We start from the raw sequence: 23,718 nt of genomic DNA on the forward strand, positions 1-23,718 counted from the left end.
TGTGGTGGCTATGCACCTGAGATGCCAGAGGGTGCGGGTTCAGCCATACCTGAACAACTTGCTGATTCAGAAGAGGGATCCATTCAGGCTATGGCTCAGGTGATTTCTCTTCTGGAGTCCTTGGGCTGGGTTGTGAATTGCCACAAGTCACTTGGTGCCCTCTCAGGTGTTGTACCTGTGGATCCGGTTTGACACGGTCTGGGAAATGGTGTCCTTCCTAAAGAGTGGGTGCAGAAGTTGTGGTTGTGCGAGCTTCAGATGCCCACAGTATGGGACTGCTGGCAGCTTCTGGGCTCCATGGCGGCGACTCTGATGGTCTCCCTTGTGCAAGGGCCCTCAGGCGTCATCTGCAGCATATACTCTTGGAGTGGTGGGGCCCAATCAGTCAGGACTTTCACTCTACTCTTCCAGCCATGGTGAGGCTCATTCTGGATTGGTGTGACAGTATGTCTCATCAGTTGAAAAGGGTCCCTCTGGATCCCCTCAGTAGATTTTGGTTGAGTTTTCTCGATTGGGGAGCTCAGGGCCTCTGGTTGGCCAAGAGGCTGCTTGGAACTGAGGGAAATCTTTCTTAGAAGTTCTGAGAGAAGAGAACTTTTATCTGATAAGAGAACATTATTTTGCTCTGTTCTTTGGGAACTTAAAGATTGGGGGTTTAAGGAGAAATAGTAGGTTATTGATTAAAAGAAAAGAAAAAGCCAACTTTATCAACTAGTCTGTATACCCTTTTCCCCCTAGTTTTAAAAGTTGAACTTTGTACCACAGCATAACAGCCTCTAATAGGCATTCCAGGACTTAGTTGAGTCTTAAACTTTTTCTAGAGGTAGAAGCTTTTCCAATAGTTTTAAACTGAAACTTTTTCTAGAGGTAGAAACTTAACAGCCAAAGAACTTTTAAAAGGATAGTAGCAAGGCTCAGATTCTGTCCTAAAAGACCGTTATTTTCTGTTCTTTGGCTCCTGGAGAGGTGGCACTGCTGCTGACCTGAATTAGGTGTTAAGTTGTGAGGAAGAAGAATATTTGCAAAGGTTATTGAGGGAAATCTTATTACTGAGTTAGCTTCCAAGGTTTGTTTGAAGCAGTTCCCTTAGAATCAAAACTTTATAGAGAGGAAAGGTCCCACTTAACTTTCTTTCTGAGACGTTCTGAAAGAAGAGGATATCTCTCTGGTAAGAGAACATTATTTTGCTCTGTCCTTTGGGAACTTAAATATTGGAGTTTAAAGGAGAAATAGTAGGTTATTGATAGGCAGATTAAAAAACAGAAAAGAAACTTGAGCTTTGTACCACAGCATTAACAGATCGCCTCTAACAGTCACAGCAGGACTTAGTTCAGTCTTAGGGAAATTAAAAAAAAAAAGACAGAGAGAAGCAAGCATTATTAACTAGTTTCCAGGAGTCTTAAGTAAAAGGCAGACAGCTTTTCAAGATTGTATATTACAGTCAACTGCAGAGCAAGATGTAAATAGGAACAGCAAACATAATGAAATGTCTATTTGTGAGTGCCAGAAGCCTAAGAAATAAAATGGCAGAGTTAGAATATATTGTACTAAATTAAAAAAAATAGATATAATAGGCATTTCTGAGAAATGGTGGAAGGAGGATAACCAGTGGGACACTGTCATACCAGGATACAAATTATGTCGCAGTGATCGAATTGGTGGAGTGGTAGCATTGTATGTTAAGGAGGGCCTTGAACCAAAAAGACTAAAAATTCTACAGGACATGAAACACATCTTGGAATCCCTATGGATTGAAATTCCATGTGTAAAGGGGAAAAGGATAGTGATAAGAGTGTACTGCCGTCCACCTGGTCAGGATGAAGAGACAGATGTAGAAATGTTATCAGAAATTAGGTATGCTAACAAAATGGGGAACACTATAATAATAGGTAATTTCAATTACCCTGATATTGACTGGATAAATGTAACAGCAGTGCATGCTAGAGAGGTGAAATTCCTTGATGGAATCAAGGACTGCTTTATGGAGCAGCTGGTTCAGGAGCCAACAAAAGGAGGAACAATTCTAGACCTAGTCCTTAGTGGAGCGAATGATCTGGTGCAGGATGTATTGGTGCTGGGGCCTCTTGATAACAGTAATCATAACACGATCAGATTTTATATAAGCTCTGGAGTAAGTACACACAGGAAATCCAATACATTAGCATTTAACTTTCAAAAAGGAGTCTATGATAAAATGAGAAGAACGGTGAAAAAAAGCATAGAGGAGCAGCTGCGAAGGTCAAAAATTTACATCAGGCGTGGATGCTGTTCAAAAATACCATCCTGGAAGCCCAGGCCAAATATATTCTGTCTATTAAAAACCTTCTCCTCAGTGTGCTGTGGTGGCAAAGAAAGCAAATGTTAGGTATTATTAGGAAAGGAATGGAAAATAAAAATGAGGATGTTGTAATGTCTTATCGCCCCTGTGTGCAATTCTGGTCACCGCACCACATCTCAAAAAAAATATATAGTGGAATTAGGAAAGGTACAGAGAAGGGTCGATGAAAATGATAAAGGGGAGGGGTCGACTTCCCTATGAGGGAAGGCTGAAACGGCTTGGGCTCTTCAGCTTTGAGAAAAGATGGCTTAGGGGAGATACAGTAGAGGTATATAAAATACTGAGGAGTGGAACGGGTAGACATGAATCGCTTGTCTACTCTTTCCAAAAATACTAGGACAAGGGGGCACGCAATGAAGCTACAAAGTATATAAAACCACCGTCCTCTACCACCCATGGTGAAACTTAATTTGGATTGGTGTGACAGTATGTCATCTATTAAAAAGGGTTCCCGTGGGGACAGAAACAATTCCTGTGGGAACGGAATCAATTTCGGGGGGGGGGGGGGGGAGGGGGGTGTTTCCCATGGAAGTGTATGCTGCACTTCTGCCTGCCTCTCAGCTACCGAGTACCAAGTTCTTTGAGTGCTGTCTCCTCGTCCTCCTCCTCCTCCTTGCTTTAACAGCACAGATGTGTAAAGTCTCCATTAAGGAGGTGGTAGAGACACAAATGGTGACGGAATTCAAAAAGGCTTGGGATGAACACAGAGGATCTCTAATTAGAAAATGGAAGTTACAAAAAACCTAAACTTAAATGGCTGCATGTGTGTGGATGTGTCAAGTGACGCTGTGATGAACTAGGGCCAATACTGGGCAAACTTGTAATGTTTGTGTCTCATATATGGCAATGTGGTTTAGGATGGGCTGGAAAGGGCTTAGACAGCAACTTTAGTGGCTGGAACATGAGGACAGTGTTGGACACACTTTAACGGTCTGTGTCCCGCAAATGAGAAGATGAATAGGCTGGAGTGGGCTTCGACGGTAACGCCTGCAGTTGGAACATAAGGATAAGGCCGGGCGGATTTCTATGATCTTATGTCCCAGAAACGCCAAAGAAAGATCATAATCTAGTGTATAATATCACGTTCATTGTTGATTTAATCATGAATTGATGAGTGTGACTATTGGGCAGACTGGATGGACCGTTCAGGTTTTGTCTGCTGTCACTTAACTATGTTACTGTTAATCCTCTCTGCTCCTGGGCTGATGCACATACCTCAGCTCTGACACAGGCACAAGCATCAGATGTCACCTGAGCTACTTTCGTGTGCATGTGGTGAACTCTTAGCACACAGTGCCAGTGAATCAGAGACGTCTTACATGTGCACACCAGAGTGTTCCAAGTTCCAACTTCTGTTTCTTCCTTGTCTGCAGTTCTGTGGCTCGAACCCAGAGACAGACAGCCGATCAGAATTCTTTTTTTATGTACCATTAAATTCTTTTGGGACTGAGTGGGGACAGGTTAAAGTCTTGCGGGGACAGATGGGGACGGGTAAGATTCCAGCGAGGTTGGGTAAGATTTCTGTCCCTGTTCAACTCTCTACTTGGAACTTCATCCTCCTGGAGTACCAGGCAGTGCACTTGGCCTTGCTGCGATTTTGGCCATTGCTGGAGGACAAGGCGTTAGCGTGCTGTCTGACAATTCCATGGCTGTGGCGTATGTCAGTAAGCAGGGAGGTACCTTGAGTCGGGGTGGTTCTGGAGGCGTGAGTCTCGCTGGGCGTTGACACCTCTGTTGGTCCTTTTCAGTGGGCAAGGACAATGTGCACGTGGACTTTATCAGCCACTCTCTCCTGGATCCAGGGGAGTGGGAACTTGGGGAATCAGGCCTTTCAGCTCATTCGGGACTACTGAGGGCCCCCACTTGTCAACTTGATGGTGACACGGGATCTAGCCTCCGATATGATTGATGCCTTGGTTCAACTGTAGGCAGAGGTGGAGCCCCTTTATGACTTCCCTTCGTGGCCCCTCATATGGGGCTTTGGCGCTGGATTGTGCATTTTTCTTTATCTGGTCTTGCTTGGGGTTCCCAATTGGCCATGGAGAGCTTGGTATGCAGACCCCAGGCATCTTCTCTTGGAGGACCCGCTTCCTCTGTCAGGGGGTCGGGTGTAATTTGGCAGGGACCAGTGGCAATGGAGAACCCGAGTCCCTTGTGGCTTACGGCTTGGCAATTGAAAGGAAGTGCTTAGAGAGGTGGGGGTACTCTCCTGCGTTGATTTCTACGCTGTTTTGTTCTCAGAAGCCCTCTGTGTCCCTAGCCTATTTCGGGGTCTGGCGTGTTGAATCCTGGTATGGGGAGTGTGCTTTTTTCACCCTGGAGGGCTCAGTATCCCGATATTTTGGAGTTTTTGCAACGGGACCTGGACCAATGATTGGTCTTAATATCCCTGGAGGTTCAGTTAATGGCACTGTCCAGTTTTTTTTGTTGTTGTTACATTTGTACCCCGTGCTTTCCCACTCATGGCAGGCTCAATGCGGTAGGCAATGGAAGGTTAAGTGACTTGCCCAGAGTCACAAGGAGCTGCCTGTGCTGGGAATCGAACTCAGTTCCTCAGTTCCCCAGGACCAAAGTCCACCACCCTAACCACTAGGCCACTCCTCCACTCTGGCCTTGCAGAGTGTGTGGTTTTTGAAGGGGATGGAACATTTGTCCTCTGCTTCGGCCTTCCTTTCCATCGTGGGACCTCAGTCTGGTGCTCCGGGGACTGTCTGAGGCACCGTTTGAGTCCTTGCATTCAGCTTCTTTGAAAAATCTTAGTGTTTTTGGGATGGCCATTACTTTGGCTCAGAGGGTCTCGAAACTCCAAGCTTTTTCGTGTTGGGTCCCTTGTCTTTTTTTCAGAGGCTTTCATATCCTTGACGGTTCCCTCCTTTCTTCCGAAGGTGGTTTTTTCTGTTCCATGTGGGGGTCAGATCTAAGGCTCCACAGGCTGGATTCCCAGAGGGCTCTTCTTTGGAGAAGAAGTTTCGTCTGACCACCTTTTTGTGGTTTTCCATGGCCCTCGGAAGGGTCAGGTGGCCTTGAAGGCCTCTGTTCTTCATGGGCTGAAGACCTGCTCTACCAGTGCTCAGGCTGGTTCATGGGCGGGGGCTCGTGCGTGGTCTGCCAAGGAGCTTTGTAGAGAGGCAATGTGTTAGTTGCTTCATTCGTCTAGCATTACAGATTGGACTTGCTAGCCAGAGCCCAGTTGGACTTTGGCAGGGCTGTCATTCGGGGACATTTTCTTTCCCCCACCCAGTAGATCTGCTTTGGTACATCCCATTCATGCAGAATGGTTGAGCTGACGCTGAGAAAGGAGAAATTGTCTTACCTGATAATCCTTTTTTTTTTTTTTTTTGTCAGCGAAATCGTTTTGCAGTCCTGCCCTTGGAAAACCTTGGCCCGGGTTCCTGGGTTTGCTCTGTGTTATCTCAGTTCCTCGACTTAATTTTTTAGCTGGATTTGGCTTTTCCCTGGTATCTGCAGGGTAGAGAATGCCAATCTGTGGTGATCTGCTTGCTTGCTGCTCATTGCGGTTGCATTAGTTGATGGGGCATGGGTGTGTTATAAAGGGACTTTTTTGCTTTGGCAGATAGATACTGGAATCTTCCAGGAGGCACCACAGCTTATTGCCAGTGATGTCACTGCTAAAATTCAGTCTTTTCTCTACTTCCACCTGCTGGTAGGAAGGGATAACAACCCATTTGTGCAGAAGGGTTTCTATGGCTAAAGAAAAGAGAATTATCAGGTAATTTCACCCTCTCTCTTTCTCTCTAGCCTTATTTATTTTTTTCACATTTGGATCAGTCTCTCTCTCTCATGTACTCCTCCCCAGCCTTCACTCAGTCTGTGTCTCTCTGTCTCTCTCTTACAGACACGTGTACTCCTCCCCAGCCTTTGCCCTGTCTGTGTCTCTGTCTCTCTCTTACAGACACGTGTACTCCTCCCCAGCCTTTGCCCTGTCTGTGTCTCTGTCTCTCTCTTACAGACACGTGTACTCCTCCCCAGCCTTTGCCCTGTCTGTGTCTCTCATATGTACTCCACCGCCCCCCCCCCCCCCCCCCCCCCCCCCAGCTTTCAACTTTTTCCACTCACCTGGCAGGTTTCACCATCCATTGAGCCAGGTGTACACACCAGCGCTACAAAAATAAAAATATTTTTGTAGCACTGGATATGACGTGCGCTGGGGCTGTTAATTACTGCTGAGCTTCTGCAGTAGCCCAGTGGTACTTCCTTTTTAGCAAGTGGTAAGCCCGCCTTGGGCTTACTGCCGCTTTGTAAAAGGGGCCCTAAATTCCTTAGCATCCTCAACAGACCAGTCCAGAAGATGTGGGTTTTGTTTTCATCAACCAGCAGGTGGAGATAGTGAATACAGAATTGTATGCTTTGCCCAACAGGGCGCTGTGCAGATTCCACGGATCAATATTTTTCTATCTCTAACAGGTGGAAAATAGTTTTCTGAGCATCTCCTGGTCTGCACTATTGAGGCTAACTCTTGAGCCAGTTGGTTTTGAATTTATTTATTTTATTTATTTATTTATTTAGAACATTTATATCCCACATATTCCCAACATAGCAGGCTCTATGTGGCTAACAGCAGTTAAAGAAATAACAACATACTAATTCAGGGTGGAACGAGAATAGGGATCAAGATGGGGGGAAAACAACTGGGGAAACAAATGAGGGACGGCAGGCAGTTAAGTAACAGTGGTGTAGGCTCTGTCACAGAGATAAATCTTGAGGAATTCCTTAAACAGAGTGTGGTCGGCAGTCTCTTTTAATGATGATGGTAGAGCATTCCAGAAACGAGGGCTCACAAAGCAAAATGTGGAGGCGAAGATTCCTGCAATTAGGATAGTGCAGATTAAGATAAGTGCGAGATGGCTTTATGGAATTTCTAGAAGGGAGGTCAATCAGGCTAAACATATAAACTAGAGCATCCCGTATATGATCTTGTGGGTGAGAGCACAGATTTTGAATTCAATACGTTCCTTTATCGGGAGCCAGTGGAGCTTATCTCTCAGAGGTTTTGCTGCTTCAAACCGAGATTTACCAAATAGTAATCTCGCCGCCATATTTTGTGCCGTCTGGAGTTTCTTACTTTGCATCCGGTGTAAATCCCATTGCAATGGTCAAAGTGGCTCAACACTAGAGAGTGGATTAGAGTCCGGAAAAGGTCAAATGGAAGGAACTGTTTGATACGTTTGAGCGAGCGCATGGAGAGGAACATTCTCTTCATAATAGCTGATACCTGAAGGTCGAGGGACAGGTGGGAATCCAGAATGACACCAAGGAGCTTCAGTTTATCTGCGATAGGGATGGAGAAGCCCAGTGCTGAAATAGTGCCTGGGATAGATTTAGTGAACTGGGAGGAGAGAATGATACACTGGGTTTTTTCTTTGTTTAGCTTGAACTTAAATGCGCTGGCCCAGCTGGCCATGATGGCAAAACTATTCTGTATGACGTCAGAGATTTCAGTTACAGAAGATCGGAAGGGAATGTAGATAGTTACATCATTTCCATATATGTACAGGTGCAGGCCATGGTTGGATAGGACCGCAGCAAGTGGAGACATCATAATATTAAATAGGGTAGGTGACAGGGGGGAGCCCTGAGGGACTCCACAGTGGGATCTCCAAGGCGGTGAGATAGAGGAATGGTCTTTGACCTGATAGGACCAACAAGACAGAAATTCCCTAAACCATTCTAAGACATAGCCTCCAACGCCAAATTCAGATAGCAGAGTAAGAAGGAGGTTGTGGTCCACCCTTTCGAATGCGCTGGACATGTCAAATTGTAGAAGTAAGATGTTTTTCCCAAATGAAATTTCCTTCTTAAAGTTGGAAAGGAGAGTGACCAGAACTGTCTCGGTACTGTGGTGAGACCGGATTGGGAGGCATGGAGAATAGAGAATTTATCCAGATAATCAGTGAGCTGTGAATTGACCAAGCTCTCCATAGTCTTGACTAGCAGTGAGATAGTGGCAACAGGGTGGTAGTTAGATATTATGCTAGGCTTGATCTTAGGATCCTTAGGGATTGGCGTAAGGAGAATGCTACCGTGATTGGTGGGGAAGCGCCCTTGTTGGAGCATGAAGTTCAGATAGGAGGTGAAGTCTGCAATAAAACACTCCGGCGCTGATTGGAGCAGGTAGTTTGGACAGCTGTCCAGTTTGCAGTGCATTTTAAGGAATTTTCGAATGGCTAGGGAGACCTCAGTAGAGACCATGTCAAAGGTAGTCCAAAAGCGGTCTGCTGGACTTTGGCCTTGTGGAGGCGCAAGGTCGGTGAGAAATTCATCTATATTAGAGATGTACAGGGGGAGTGAGTTGCGAAGTGACAGGATTTTTTCCCTAAAATAGTTTGCCAGCTGAATTCGCTTTCCTAGCCGCAGCAGCACACTGAGCAGAAGGTTTCAGTGTGTTATCGACGACGACACCCAGATCCCTTTCTTGGTCCGTAACTCCTAACGTGGAACCTTGCATGACGTAGCTATAATTCGGGTTCTTTTTTCCCACATGCATCACCTTGCACTTGCTCACATTAAACGTCATCTGCCATTTAGTCTCCCAGTCTCGTAAGGTCGTCTTGTAATTTTTCACAATCCTGTTGCGAGTTAACGACTTTGAATAACTTTGTGTCATCAGCAAATTTAATTACCTCGCTAGTTACTCCCATCTCTAAATCATTTATAAATATATTAAAAAGCAGCGGTCCTAGCACAGACCCCTGAGGAACCCCACTAACTACTCTTCTCCATTGTGAATACTGCCCATTTAACCCCACTCTCTGTTTCCTATCCTTCAACCAGTTTTTAATCCACAATAGGACATTTCCTCCTATCCCATGACCCTCCAATTTCCTCTGTAGCCTTTCATGAGGTACCTTGTCAAACGCCTTTTGAAAATCCAGATACACAATATCAACCGGCTCCCCTTTGGCCACATGTTTGTTTACTCCTTCAAAGAATTGAAGTAAATTGGTCAGGCAAGATTTCCCCACACAAAAGCCGTGCTGACTCGGTCTCAGTAATCCATGTCCTCGGATGTGCTCTGTAATTTTGTTTTTAATAATAGCCTCTACCATTTTCCCCGGCACCGACGTCAGTCTCACCGGTCTATAATTTCCCGGATCTCCCCTGGAGCCTTTTTTAAAAATGGGCGTTACATTGGCCACCCTCCAATCTTCTGGTACCACGCTCGATTTTAAGGATAAGTTGCATATCACTAGCAGTAGCTCTGCAAGCTCATTTTTCAGTTCTATCAGTACTCTAGGATGAATACCATCCGGTCCAGGAGATTTGCTACTCTTCAGTTTGCCGAACTGCCCCATTACGTCCTCCAGGTTTACTGTGAAGTCAGTAAGTTTCTCCGACTCGTCCGCTTGAAATACCATTTCCGACACTGGTATCCGACCCAAATCTTCCTCGCTGAAGACCGAAGCAAAGAATTAATTCAGTCTCTCCGCTACGTCTTTGTCTTCCTTGATCGCCCCTTTTACCCCTCGGTCATCCAGCGGCCCAACCGATTCTTTTGCCGGCTGCTTTTAATATACCGAAAAAATTTTTTACTATGTTTTTTTTGCCTCTAATGCTATCTTTTTTTTCGTAATCCCTCTTGGCCTTCTTTATCTGCGCCTTGCATTTGCTTTGACACTCCTTATGCTGCTTCTTGTTATTTTCAGACGGTTCCTTCTTCCATTTTCTGAAGGCGTTTCTTTTAGCCCTAATAGCTTCCTTCATCTCACTTTTCAACCAGGCCGGCTGTCTTTTGGAGTTCCGGGGGGGGGGGGGGGGGGGATATATGTAGCTGTTTACTAAGAGGTATACCCAGTGGTGCAGAGTCTTTCCCTGATGACTCCTAGCTTCCTTTTCAGCCAAATTGAAGAAGGAACAAATAAATATTAAAAAAGGGGGGTATATGTAGCAGTGAGCAAGGCTCCTGCTAGGGAGATTAGAATTTCTGCTTACATCTCTCCTGTTCTACCTCTGAATTGGAGAAAGTTTAATGGTGATTAATTGAACTCAAGCAATATAGTGGATAGTGCAAAGGAAAATGATTTGTCTCTTGCCTGGTGCACTGTTCTCCTTTTAATTGACTAGCATTTTACTCATGGTTATTATGGATGTGCTAACAGAAATTGTGAAGCCTACTTCCGTTGTGGCACTTGAGCCACTTCAAGTCAGTGCTTAACATTCTATTTTTCCCTGGTAAGGCAGCTGGAAAATATCTTTTTTTTGTACCTACTCCAACATAGTAACATTAGTAGATGACGGCAGAAAAAGACCTGCACGGTCCATCCAGTCTGCCCAACAAGATAAACTCATATGTGCTACTTTTGTGTATACCCTACTTTGATTTGTACCTGTCCTCTTCAGGGCACAGACCGTATAAGTCTGCCCAGCACTATCCCCGCTTCCCAACCACCAGCCCCGCCTCCCACCACCGGCTCTGGCACAAACCATATAAGTCTGCCCAGCACTATCCCCGCTTCCCAACCACCAGTCCCGCCTCCCACCACCGGCTCTGGCACAGACCGTATAAGTCTGCCCAGCACTATCCCCGCCTCCCAACCACCAGTCCCGCCTCCCACCACCGGCTCTGGCACATATGCTTTTAATGGTTGAACTATTTATAAGTTTATTAGAAAATTCTAATTTATGGAATATTTTTCAGTGAAACCAGTTAGGACTATAGATATGTCAATATACTCACCCCCTAATACAAGATTATGAGACAATAGTGCTCATTGAGAGGGGGTCTTTTACTGAAGATTAGCTTGAATTATCTGCAGTAGGGCCCATTTTTTCCTATGGGCCCTGCTGCAGATAACTTGAGCTATTCTCTAGTGTAAGACCCCCTGAGATGGTCAAACTTGAACACTTTATACATAGTAACATAGTAGATGACGGCAGAAAAAGACCTGCATGGTCCATCCAGTCTGCCCAACAAGATAAACTCATATGTGCTACTTTTTGTGTATACCTTACCTTGATTTGTACCTGTCCTTCACTCATTATTTTATATACCTCTATCATGTCTCCCCTCAGCCGTCTCTTCTCCAAGCTGAAAAGCCCTAGCCTCCTTAGTCTTTCTTCATAGGGAAGTCGTCCCATCTCCGCTATCATTTTAGTCGCCCTTCGCTGCACCTTTTCCAGTTCTACTATATCTTTCTTGAGATGTGGCGACCAGAATTGAACACAATACTTAAGGTGCGGTCGCACCATGAAGCGATACAATGGCATTATAACATCCTCACCCCTGTTTTCCATACCTTTCCTAATAATACCCAACATTCTATTCACTTTCCGAGCCGCAGCAGCACACTGAGCAGAAGGTTTCAGTGTATTATCAATGACGACACCCAGATCCCTTTCTTGGTCCATAACTCCTAACTTGGAACCTTACATGACGTAGCTATAATTTGGGTTCTTTTTTCCCCACATGCATCACCTTGCACTTGCTCACATTAAACGTCAACTGCCATCTAGGCACCCAGTCTCCCAGTCTCGTAAGGTCCTTCTGTAATTTTTCACAATCCTGTCGCGAGTTATCGACTTTGAATAACTTTGTGTCATCAGCAAATTTAATTACCTCGCTAGTTACTCCCATCTCTAAATCATTTATAAATTTATTAAAAAGCAGCGGTCCTAGCACAGACCCCTGAGGAACCCCACTAACTACCCTTCTCCATTGTGAATACTGCCCATTTAACCCCACTCTCTGTTTCCTATCCTTCAACCAGTTTTTAATCCACAATAGGACATTTCCTCCTATGCCATGACCCTCCAATTTCTTCTGTAGCCTTTCATGAGGTACCTTGTCAAATGCTTTTTGAAAATCCAGATACACAATATCAACCTGCTCCCCTTTGTCCACATGTTTGTTTACTCCTTCAAAGAACTGAAGTAAATTCGTCAGGCAAGATTTCCCCCCACAAAAGCCGTGCCAGTATCAAGTAGGTACACCTCCCCGCCCCCCCCCCCCCCCCAAAAATTATAAAACCTCAAATTGACACCTTCCTGCTCCTACCCCAAACTCTTGTGGCCCTCTCATTCCTTTCTTCTCATCACCACCCTAGTGGCATCAACAGAAGAAAATAAGTGCAGGGATTTATTTTTATTTATCTTATTTTAGTTATTTTAGTTACATTTGTACCCTGTGCTTTCCCACTCATGGCAGGCTCAATGCGGCTTACATATACAGGTACTTATTTGTACCTGGGGCAGTGGAGGGTTAAGTGACTTGCCCAGAGTCACAAGGAGCTGTGCCTGAAGTGGGAATCGAACTCAGTTCCTCAGTTCCCCAGGACCAGAGTCCACCACACCAACAAACTTTGAATGACACATGGAAACTTACAAGCACAGGGCCACTGTCCTCCATATTAGCTTTGACATCCTAGCTCAAAGCTTCCCAAACTTGTCCAAGAGAGTAGAGCAGTGGTTCTCAACCCAGTCCTTGTGGCAAATCCAGCCAATCGGGTTTTCAGGATATTCACATGTACTGCTTCCATTGAGTGCAAATCTTTCATGCATATGCTTGCTTGTGGATATCCTGAAAATCACAAGCAAAAAAAAAAAGAAACACGATATGAATATAATATTAAGCCAGCTGATAGTTGTTTTAGATGAGGATTCAAAGGCAACTAGATGACCCATCTTTTTACTAAAAATTGAAAGCTGATCCTACATTATTATACGAGAGATCAAAGAATTTCTTGAAATTGGTAAGGAGGGCCAATACCTTTCTCAAAAAGAGAGAGTTTTTAAAAGTAAAAGAACCTGTTTTCCCTACGATTTATATCCTCCTGAAAATACTTAAATCTTTGCAATCCCCCCCCCACTCCAAGGAGACCTTTATTTTTTCCATTGGATCTGTGCTTGAGCCATAGTCTGTGCGTTAATAAATTATTTTCTTTTCTTTTTTTTCTCCTCTGTTTATTAAATTTTATAACAAATACTAAATTACAAAGTTAAATTGGAGTCTGTAACGAAGTAGGTAAAAATAGAATTAGAAATACAATAAGCTTCAAATGAGAAGCATAACCATAAAAATAAATGAGCAGGTAAATAGATAGGTCTTATGCATTACACTGGGTTATTTATTGAAAATGAGTTAGATAAATATTTATCTAATTTAAGCCACTTACGCTTTGTTTACACATAGGAGAAACAAATTTCAAAGAAATGTCCTCATATTTTTTTTTATATAATAGCAATGAATTCCACCATAAAACAATAGATAGGTTGGAGTTATGTTTCCTATGTTGAGCTTAATTTAGTCCTTATCTCTACAGCATGCACCTTTTGAACCTCTGAAGAAAGCTATTCTTTAAAGATCTCACCCTGAAAACAGTGTTTTTAATAGCTATTACGTTAGCCAGAAAAGTTTCCAAGTTCTTTCTTGTGTAGATCTCTTCCTTCTGATTTATGGAGGCCTCTTTTCTTACTAAAATAGTCTCTTCATTCCATTTGAATCAGCCGCTGCATCTTTTTTCCTTTTGGCAAGAAGATTCTGGAGAGGACTTTAGTCCTTTAAAATTCTTGGATGTTAGGCGAACCATAATATGATATTTAAAGATAACTAATAATTTCCTTTGATCTGAAAGACTGTTTATTCTTTTTGCTGGCCCTAAGATGGTTGAAGTGGCCTCTTAAGCCAATGGTTGCTCACTGGTTAAAATAAATGATCTTAAGCAACAGCCTGCAGTTCCAAAAGCTCATTCTACAAGGGCAGAATTTCAAGCTGTTACCCCAGAAGAAATATGGAGGTTGGCAACATGGTCCTTACTTCACACCTTTACAAAGTACTACAGGCTAGATATAGAGGCCAGGCAGGAATTTTCCTTTGGAGTTTCAGTAATTTCAGTGAGGTTTTCTGAATACCTCCCAGCTTAATAAATGTTTTGAATACATCCCACAAGTTTTGCATTGGTCTTGTTGAAAATGCCAAGGAAGGATAAATTAGATCTTACCTGCTAATTTTCGTCCAGATACCCACCCTGGTCTAGTTAGTGTTTTAATAATTTCAGCTATATGGTCTTATCTATTAAGATTTCAAGTTTGTTAAAAGTCGATCAGTTTAACATCTTGATTTTTCACAGAAGAAGGAAGGGGTATATTTAATGTTTAGTAGGCCTCCAATAAGTTACACTACTTCGTTGAAATACTGATCTGTGGGAGCTGCACAGTGCCCTATAGGGCAGAGTGCACAATTCTGTATTCTCTATCTCCACCTGCTGGCCAATGGACACACAACCTGCAAGTTTTGTACTGGTCTGTTAGGACTAAAGGAAAGAAGATTAGGTAAGATATAATTTTTCTCCGAGGACAAGCAGGCTGCTTGTTCTCACAAGTGGGTTGATATCCCTGGCGGCCTAGGAATTGGGAAAAATTTTGCAAGCAAAATAATAGTCTTTCCAGAGAGTTCCATCGTGCGAGAAATGCAAACCGCGCATGCGCGAATGACTTCTCGCCCGCTGCGCGAGCGTGCCTCTCCAGTTCTTTTCTATCCGCGGTGAGGTGCATTTTGTTTTCGTGTTGCTCCTCTCTCAGGCCCAGGAAGAACTTCTCTGTGAGATTCTCACCTCTTTAATTCTTTTGTCTTTTTCTTTCAAATATTAAAAAAAAAAAAAAAAAAAAAAATCTAATTTCAAGTAGTTTTCCCATACTTTTACTTTTTTACCTGTTAAAGTTTCCTTTCTTTTTTGATGCTGCTGGCCTTTGAGCCGCGTGATTGGGATTTTTCCTCCTCTTGTGCTTTTTCTTTTTTGGCACAATCACGTCGTTTGATTTCGCCGAAGCTGTTTTTTCTTCCATGTCATCGAAGACACCCAGCGGCTTCAAACGTACTCGGTGCAACCGGACTATCTCAGGTACAGATACCTACGCCTGGTGTATCCAGTGCCTTGGGCCCGACCATAGCCCAGCCGCTTGTAGTCTGTGTCTTCATATGAAGAAACGGACCCAAGCTTCTCGAGAAGCCCAACAAGAAAAACGTTTTGGGGCTCAGTCCGGTCCTTCGACATCGGTACCGAGGTCGTTGACATCGACAGGAGCATTGACATCGAGGAGAGAGGTAATGGCTGCTGAGAGACCAACTCGCGCTGGGAGCAGTGAGTCGTCGAGTGGGTCTCCACCTGTCTCGAGGCCTCCTGTTATGCAGCCCCCCCCCCCCCCCCACCGGGACCGACCTTCATCGGACCCGGCCCCGAGAAGAAGTGAGGATTCCACGTCCTCCTCATCGGTACCGAGGAGTCTTGATGACAGGCGTCGAGCGAAGGCTAAGAAGCATCGTTATCGTTCTCCTTCGACGCACGGTACTGGGAGCTCCGGGGCGTCGAGAGCATCAGCGCCGAGAGGGACCGCTCCCCCTTCGGTACAGAAGGTGTCGATGGGTTGGTCTCTCAGCAGCCTGGTATCTACTTAGCCCCCATGGATTCTGACACTGCCTGTTCCACCGGCCCCACAGCCTTCGATGGCGGCTCTTGACAAGCGTATCTGGACCTTGTTTCCAGAACTTCTGGAAGGCTTACTGTGACAATCAGCTTTTGTATCGGGGGTGCTTGCGCCTTCGGTGCCATCTGCTGTAACTTTGACTGGCCCTTCTCCTGTGGTGAGGTCTCCGACTCCGGTGCCGCCTGCCACCCAGGTCGACTCCCCTTTGATGTTGGTGGAGGGAGCTTCGCCGCAGTCGGATTGGGTGTCAACTTCTCTACATCGCCACAGAGGACATCATTTCTCGGCGTCGAGGCAGGTCCAGTGTCAGAGTACCTTGACACAGGTTGTGTCTGACACTGAGTAGGAGCGCTCGTGGAAATCAGAGGAAGATCCCAGGTACTTCTCTTCCGATGAGTCCTTTGGGATTCCCTCTGACCCTTCTCCTCCACTGGAAAGAAGATTATCTCCAGAGAGTCTGTCTTTCTCCTCTTTTGTCCGGGAAATGGCTACGGCTATTCCCTTCCCTGTGAAGGTTGAGGATGAGCCCAGGTCTGACATGCTGGAAGTCCTGGATTATTCTTCTCCACCTAAAGAGGCTGTGACAGTCCCTCTGCATATGGTACTGAAGGAAGTCCTTATGAGAAACTGGTCCGCCCCTCTGTCTGGCGCTATGGTTCCCAAGAAAGCTGAGTCCCAATACCGAATCCACGGTGAACCTGGATTGATGAGGTCCCAATTACCCCACAATTCCATGGTGGTGGATTCCGCTCTCAAGTGAGCTAGGACTACTAGAAACTATGCTTCGGCGCCCCCAGGCAGAGAAGCTAGAACTCTTGACTCTTTTGGGAGAAAGGTGTATTAGGCCGCTTTGCTCGCTGCCAAGATCCAGTCATACCAGCTCTTCATGAGCATACACTCGATAAGTCAACTGTCCAGCTTGGTTGATGCACTCCCTACGGAGTTGGCCGAGCTTTTTCGCCAGGTGGTCAGGCAGCAGAAGGTGTGTCGCAAGTTTCTGGCCAGGGGTACTTTTGACCCTTTTGACGTGACATCCAGAATCGCTGCTCAAGGTATAGTGATGCACAGACTCTCATGGCTGCGTGTCTCTGACCAGAATCATTCTGTCCAGCAGCGGATGGCGGATGTTCCTTGCCTTGGGGGGGGGGGGGGGAAACAATCTTTTTGGAGAGAAAGTAGAGGATCTTGTTAATCAGATTAAGAAGCATAATGATGCTATGGATTCTCTCTCCCACCGGGCGCCTTCTGCTACAGCCTCCTCATCTAGGAGGTTTTTTGGAGGGAAGAGAAGTGCTCCCTATTAATACTCTAGGCGTAGGTACACTCCTGCTTCTCGGCAGCCTGCCCAGGCTAGGCCCCAGCGCGCTCGTTCTCATCAACAGCGTGCGACTAAAGCCCACTCTGCTCCCCAGCAAAAGCAAGGGATGGGCTTTTGACTGGCTCCAGTTAAGCATAGCCTCAGTAAAAGTGTCTATACTGGACGACTTGCCGGTAGGGGGGAGGTTGATGTTTTTTCACCAAAGGTGACCTCTCATAGCCTCCGACCAGTGGGTTCTTCAAATAGTCCGGTTAGGATAGACCCTCAATCTGGAATCCAAACCTCCAAATTGCCCACCGGGAGCTCATTCGTACAGCTCCCAGCACAAGCAGGTACTTGCAGAGGAACTCTCCGCCCTTCTAAAGGCCAGTGCGGTTGAACCCGTTCCACCACTCACATCTCGATACTTCCAGCTCACAGGAAGTATCTTCGATTTCGGCTGGGAACTCAGCACTTTCAGTACTGTGTACTGCCCTTTGGTCTAGTGTCTGCTTCCAGAGTGTTCACAAAGTGCTTGATGGTAGTTGCAGCATCGCTACGCAGACGGGGAGTGCATGTGTTCCCTTATCTTGACGATTGGCTGGTGAAGAGCACCTTGGAGGCAGGCGCTCTACAGTCCATGCGAATAACTATTCAGGTGCTAGAACTACTGGGGTTTGTAATCAATTATTCCAAGTCCCATCTCAAACCAGTTCAAAAATTGAAATTAATTGGAGCACTGTTGAACACAAACAGCTCGAGCTTATCTTCCCGAGGTGAGAGCAGACAATTTCCTGTCCCTAGTGTACTTGGTTTGAGCGTCTCAACAGATCTCAGCTCAGCAGATGTTGACACTTCTGGGGCACATGGCCTCCATAGTTCACGTGGCTCCCATGGCACGCCTGCACATAAGATCAGCTCAATGGACCCTAGCTTCCCAGTGGTATCAAACTGCGGGAAGTCTAGAGGATGTGATCCAATTGTTCCATGACTTTCGAAATGCCTTGCAGTGGTGGACGATTCAGCCTAATTTGACCATGGGACATCCATTCCAAACTCAGCCCCAAAAAGTGCTGACGACGGATGCGTCCCTCCTGGGGTGGGGAGCTCATGTAGATGGGCTTCACACTCAAGGAGCTTGGTCCTTTCAGGAAAAAGGTCTTCAGATCAATCTCCTGGAATTGTGAGCGATCTGGAATGCTCTAAAGGCTTTCAGAGACTGGCTGTCCAACCAAGTCATATTGATTCAGACAGACAATCAGGTTGCAATGTATTATACCAATAAGCAGGGAGGCACCAGATCTCGTCCTCTGTGTCAGGAAGCCGTCCAGATGTGGCTTTGGGCACGCTGTCACGGCATGTTTTTCCAAGCCACTTATCTGGCAGGCGTAAACAACAGTCTGCCCGACAGACTGAGCAGGGTAATGCATCTTCACGAGTGGTCACTGAACATGGACGTAGTCCGCAGGATCTTCCGAGCGTGGGGCACCCCCTCAGTGGATCTTTTAGCCACTCGGATCAATCACAAGGTCCCTCAGTTCTGTTCCAGGCTTCAGGCCCACGACAGACTAGCGTCAGATGCCTTTCTCCTGTATTGGGGATCAGGCCTTCTGTATGTGTATCCTCCCATACCTCTAATAGGGAAGACTTTGCTGAAACTCAAACAAGACTGCGGAACCATGATTCTGATAGCTCCCTTTTGGTCGTGTCAGATTTGGTTCCCTCTTCGTCTTCCGAGGAACCGTGGAGATTGGAATGTTTTCCAACCCTCATCACTCAGAACGAGGGGTCGCTTCTACATCCTAGCCTCCAGTCCCTGGCTGTCACGGCCTGGATGTTGAGAGTTTAGAATTTACCTCCTTGGGTCTTTCAGAGGGTGTCTCTTGAGTCTTGCTTGCTTCCAGGAAAGATTCCACCAAGAGGTGTTACTCTTTCAAATGGAGGAGGTTTGCCGTCTGGTGTGACAGCAAGGCCCTATATCCTCTTTCTTGTCCTACACAGACCCTGCTTGAATATGCTTGAATACCTTCTACACTTGTCAGAATCTGGTCTCAAGACCAACTCCATAAGAGTTCACCTTAGTGCTTATCGCTGTGTAGAAGGTCAGCCTATCTCTGGACAGCCTTTAGTTGTTCGATTCATGAGAGGTTTGCTTTTGTCAAAAACCCCCGGTCAAAGCTCCACCAGTGTCATGGGATCTCAACGTCGTTCTCACCCAGCTGATGAAAGCTCCTTTTGAGCCACTGAATTCCTGCCATCTGAAATATTTGACCTGGAAGGTCATTTTCTTGGTGGCTGTTACTTCAGCTTGTAGGGTCAGTGAGCTTCAGGCCCTTATATCAAGTTTCATCACAGCAGAGTAGTCCTTTGCATGCACCCTAAGTTCCTGCCAAAGGTGGTGTCGGAGTTCCATCTGAACCAGTCAATTGTCTTGCCAGCATTTTTCCCCCGTCCTCATACCCGCCCTGGCGAAAGCAGTTTACATACCTTGGACTGCAAGAGAGCATTGGCCTTTAACGTGGAGCGGACAAAACCTTTCAGACAGTCTGCCCAGTTTGTTTCTTTCGACCCCAACAGGAGGGGAGTCGCCATTGGAAAACGCACAATTTCTAATTGGTTAGCAGATTGCATTTTCTTCACTTATGCCTAAGTTGGGCTGACTCTACAGGGTCATGTCACGGCTCATAATGTTAGAGCCATGGCTGCGTCAGTGGCCCACTTAAAGTCAGCCTCCATTGAAGAGATTTGCAAGGCTGCAACATGGTCATCAGTCCACACATTCACATCTCACTACTGCCTTCAGCAAGATACCCGACGCGACAGTCGGTTTGGGCAGTTGGTGCTGCAGAATCTGTTCGGGGTTTAGAATCCAACTCCACCCCCCTAGACCTATTTTGATTCTGTTCCGGGCTGTACTCTGTTAGCTGATTTTGGTTTCAGGTCAATCTAAGTTATGTCCTCACCGTTGCGAGGCCCAATTGACCAATGTTCATTGTTTTGAGTGAGCCTGGTTGCTAGGGATACCCCACATGTGAGAACAAGTAGCCTGCTTGTCCTCGGAAAAAGCAAAGATACCTGTAGCAGGTATTCTCCGAGGACAGCAGGCTGATTGTTCTCACAATCCCGCCCTCCTCACCTTTGGAGGAGTTGTTGTTTTTATGCTTTTTGATTAAACCGAAGAGGCACGCTCATGCGGCGGGCGGGAAGTCGTTCGCGCATGCGCGAAGGAACTCTCTGGAAAGACTTTATTATTTTGCTTGCTTGCTGTCCTCGGAGAATACCTGCTACAGGTAAGTATCTTCTCTATTCCTATTTGTAGACAAAACATGCATGTTCTGCTTTACATAGCACAAAAATAATTCTAATCCTTTAACAAAGTTCAACAGTTTGCTGAAATGTAAGTGAAGCGAAAGCTCATTGTAGTATCAGGCATCATCAAAGCTTCTTTGCAATTGTTTAGTACCTGAGAATGTGCATATCTGGCTATATTTTCCCCACAATTCTAATCAAGCTCTCAAGACTTATTTTTTGTAGCATATGGTGGTTTTGATATTGCAATGCCTTCATAATGTTTTGTTTTCAGCTTTGGCTTCAGTGACAAAGTCACTGTAAGTGGTCGTGTTCCAGTGGGGCTGTATGGAAATGGGTTTAAATCTGGATCCATGCGCCTAGGAAAAGATGCAATCGTTTTCACGAAAAGTGAAACTGGCATGAGTGTGGGGATGCTATCTCAGACTTATTTGGAGCGAATTAAGGCAGAACATGTGATTGTTCCAATCATAGCCTTCAACAGACAACATATCCTTTTCAGTGTTCATGTACGTTCTAAAAATGTGTACCAGAACATTGTAATTTTTGTATGCATGTAGATGAAAATTTAACCCCCCCCCCCCCCCTTACCTCTCCCCTTTACAGAACTCAGTATACTGTTATGCATGTCTATATATCTTTAAACCACTTTGAGGGGTATGCGTGTGCTTAAAAAGAAACGACTCAGCTCTTCTAAGGTACTAGGTTTCATGACTACAGAATAAAGTTAAGTAATCAAAAGGGATTAATACTTCTGCTTTGGGAGACCTTCATGTGGATCTCTTAACTTCTCATATGTTAACTGCTTCAACTTGCCTTTCCCAAGAAAATACCATCTTCTTTATCAAGATTTTATTTTTAATCCTTGACTCTCATCTTAACGTCACCTGGTTAAGAGTACAGATTCGGCAGCCAATTTGAATGCAATCCTGAAGCATTCATTGTTTTCAACAGAAAAAGATTTACTGGCAGAATTGGATGCCATTATTGGGAAAAAAGGAACTAGGATCATCCTGTGGAATCTTAGATGGTAAGAGGATAATGAAATACCATGTCTTACTCCCAATAATAGAAGACTGATACTGTAAAATAACAGATTTGCTGGGATAGTATTTTCCATTTTGGATATTTTTTTGCAGATTTGTTGTTGCTAATTTTAAGTGTCATTTCTTAGCGTCATCTCCACTGTTCTGAACCAATGAATGTTATCCCTTGCTATCAGCAGGTGAACATAAGGACAATGTGTTGCCATACTGGAACAGACCAAAGGTTCATCAAGCCCAGCATCTTGTTTCCAACAGTGGCCAATCTAGGTTACAAGTACCTGGCAAGATCCCAAAACAGTACAACACATTTTATACTGCTTATCCTGGTAATAAGCAGTGGATTTTCCCCATCTTAATAATGGCTTATGGACTTTTCTTTTAGGGAGCGATCCAAACCTTTTTTTAAACTCCGCTAAGCTAACTGCTTTTACTACACTCTCTGGCAATGAATTCCAGAGTTTAATTACACATTGAGTGAAGAAATATTTTCTCCGATTTTGTTTTAAATTTACTACTTTGTAGCTTCATTGCGATTCACATCTACCCATTCCACTCCACTCATTATTTTATAGACCTCTATCATATCTCCCCACAGCTGAAGAGCCCTAGCCACTTTAGCCTTTCCTTATAGGGAAGGGAAGTCGTCCCATCCCCTTTATCATTTTTGTCGCCCTTCTCTGTACCTTTTCTGATTCCTCTGTATCATTTTTGTCGCCCTTCTCTGTACCTTTTCTGATTCCTCTGTATCTTTTTTGAGGTGCGGTGACCAGAATTGCTCACAGTATTCGAGATGCAGTCGCACCGTGGAGCGATACAAAGGCATTATAACATCCTTATTTTTGTTTTCCATTCCTTTCCTAATAATACCTAACATTCTGTTTGCTTTCTTAGCCACTGCCACCGCATACTGAGCAGAGGCTTTCAACGTATCTACGATGACACCTAGTCCCTTTCCTGGTCGGTGACGCCTAATGTGGAACCTTGTATCACATAGCTATAGTTCGGGTTCCTCTTTCCCACATGCATCACTTTGCACTTGCTCACATTAAACGTCATTTGCCATTTGGATGCCTAGTCTCGTAAGGTCCTCTTTTAATTTTTCACAGGCCTCTTGCGATTTAACAACTTTGAGTAACTTTGTGTTATCAGCAAATTTAATTATTTCACTATTTATTCCCATCTCTAGATCATTTATAAATGTTAAAAAGCAGCAGTCCTAGCACAGACCCCTGGGGAACCCCACTATCTGCCCTTCTCCATTGAGAATACTGACCATTTAACCCTACTCTCTGTTTTCTATCTTTTAACCTGTTTTTAATCCACAGTAGAACACTACCTCCTATCCCATGACTCTCTGGAGTCTTTCATGAGGTATTTTGTCAAATGCTTTTTGAAAATCCAGATACACATTATCAACTGGCTCTCTATTATCCACGTTTGTTCACCCCTTCAAAGAAATGAAGGCAATGGTACCTATGAACGTAAAGGTAAAAGTGCCAGTTGGTGGTCCAATAGGTGGAGGACACGAAACACTATTTAGGGATTTAAACATGATTAAGAGTGAAATCAGCTGACACTGCACATTTTGTGTGTGGTGGCGTTTGGACTCCTCCACCCCCTAGACCCATTTTTGTTCTCTTCTAGACTGCACTCTCAGTTGTTTATGGTTTCAGATCAATCTTATGTCCTCGCTGTTGTGAGGCCCAATCGACCAATGTTCGTTGTTTTGAGTGAGCCTGGTTGCTAGGGATACCCCACATGTGAGAACAAGCAGCCTGCTTGTCCTCGGAGAAAGCGAAGATACTTACCTGTAGCAGGTATTCTCCGAGGACAGGAGGCTGATTGTTCTCACAAACCTGCCCACCTCCCCTTTGGAGTTATTTGTTTCTTTTTTGCTTTGATCTAACTGAGGAACGTGTTCACACGAGTGGGTGGGAAATCAGGCCGCGCATGCGCGGTGCACGCTGCACGCGTGCCACAAGACTCTGGCAAAACTTTTTTTTATATTTTGCTTGCAAAATGCAGATTCCTGGGCCAACATGGACGTGAACCCCCACATGTGAGAACAGTTAGCCTGCTGTCCTCTGAGAATACCTGCTAAAGGTAAGTATCTTCTCTTTATCTGCCATTATTTACTGTGTTACCTCTAGGAGAAGAATGAGTTTAGTCTCTCAGACCACCTCTTTGTATTTTTCCACTGCTTTCAGAAGAGCCTGGCAGCCTCGAAGGCCTCCATTGTGAGCTAGATTAAGGTGGCTATTGAGTCCGCTTACATCGGCAAAACTTGTTCA

The 23,718-nt window shown here is 45.0% G+C and overlaps 1 protein-coding gene across 1 annotated transcript in view; it reads left to right on the forward strand.

Moving 5' to 3' along the window:
* Positions 1–23,718, forward strand: part of MORC3 (MORC family CW-type zinc finger 3) — a 192,008-nt gene that overhangs the window by 41,553 nt on the left and 126,737 nt on the right. Inside the window, exons 4-5 of the mRNA XM_030202213.1 lie at positions 20,656–20,870; positions 21,264–21,411. Of these exons, the coding sequence (XP_030058073.1) occupies positions 20,656–20,870; positions 21,264–21,411 (363 nt within the window). The remainder of the gene's footprint in view (positions 1–20,655; positions 20,871–21,263; positions 21,412–23,718) is intronic.

The sequence above is a fragment of the Microcaecilia unicolor genome, chromosome 4 (genome assembly GCF_901765095.1).
Source record: "Microcaecilia unicolor chromosome 4, aMicUni1.1, whole genome shotgun sequence".
NCBI classification, from domain to species: Eukaryota; Metazoa; Chordata; class Amphibia; order Gymnophiona; family Siphonopidae; genus Microcaecilia; species Microcaecilia unicolor.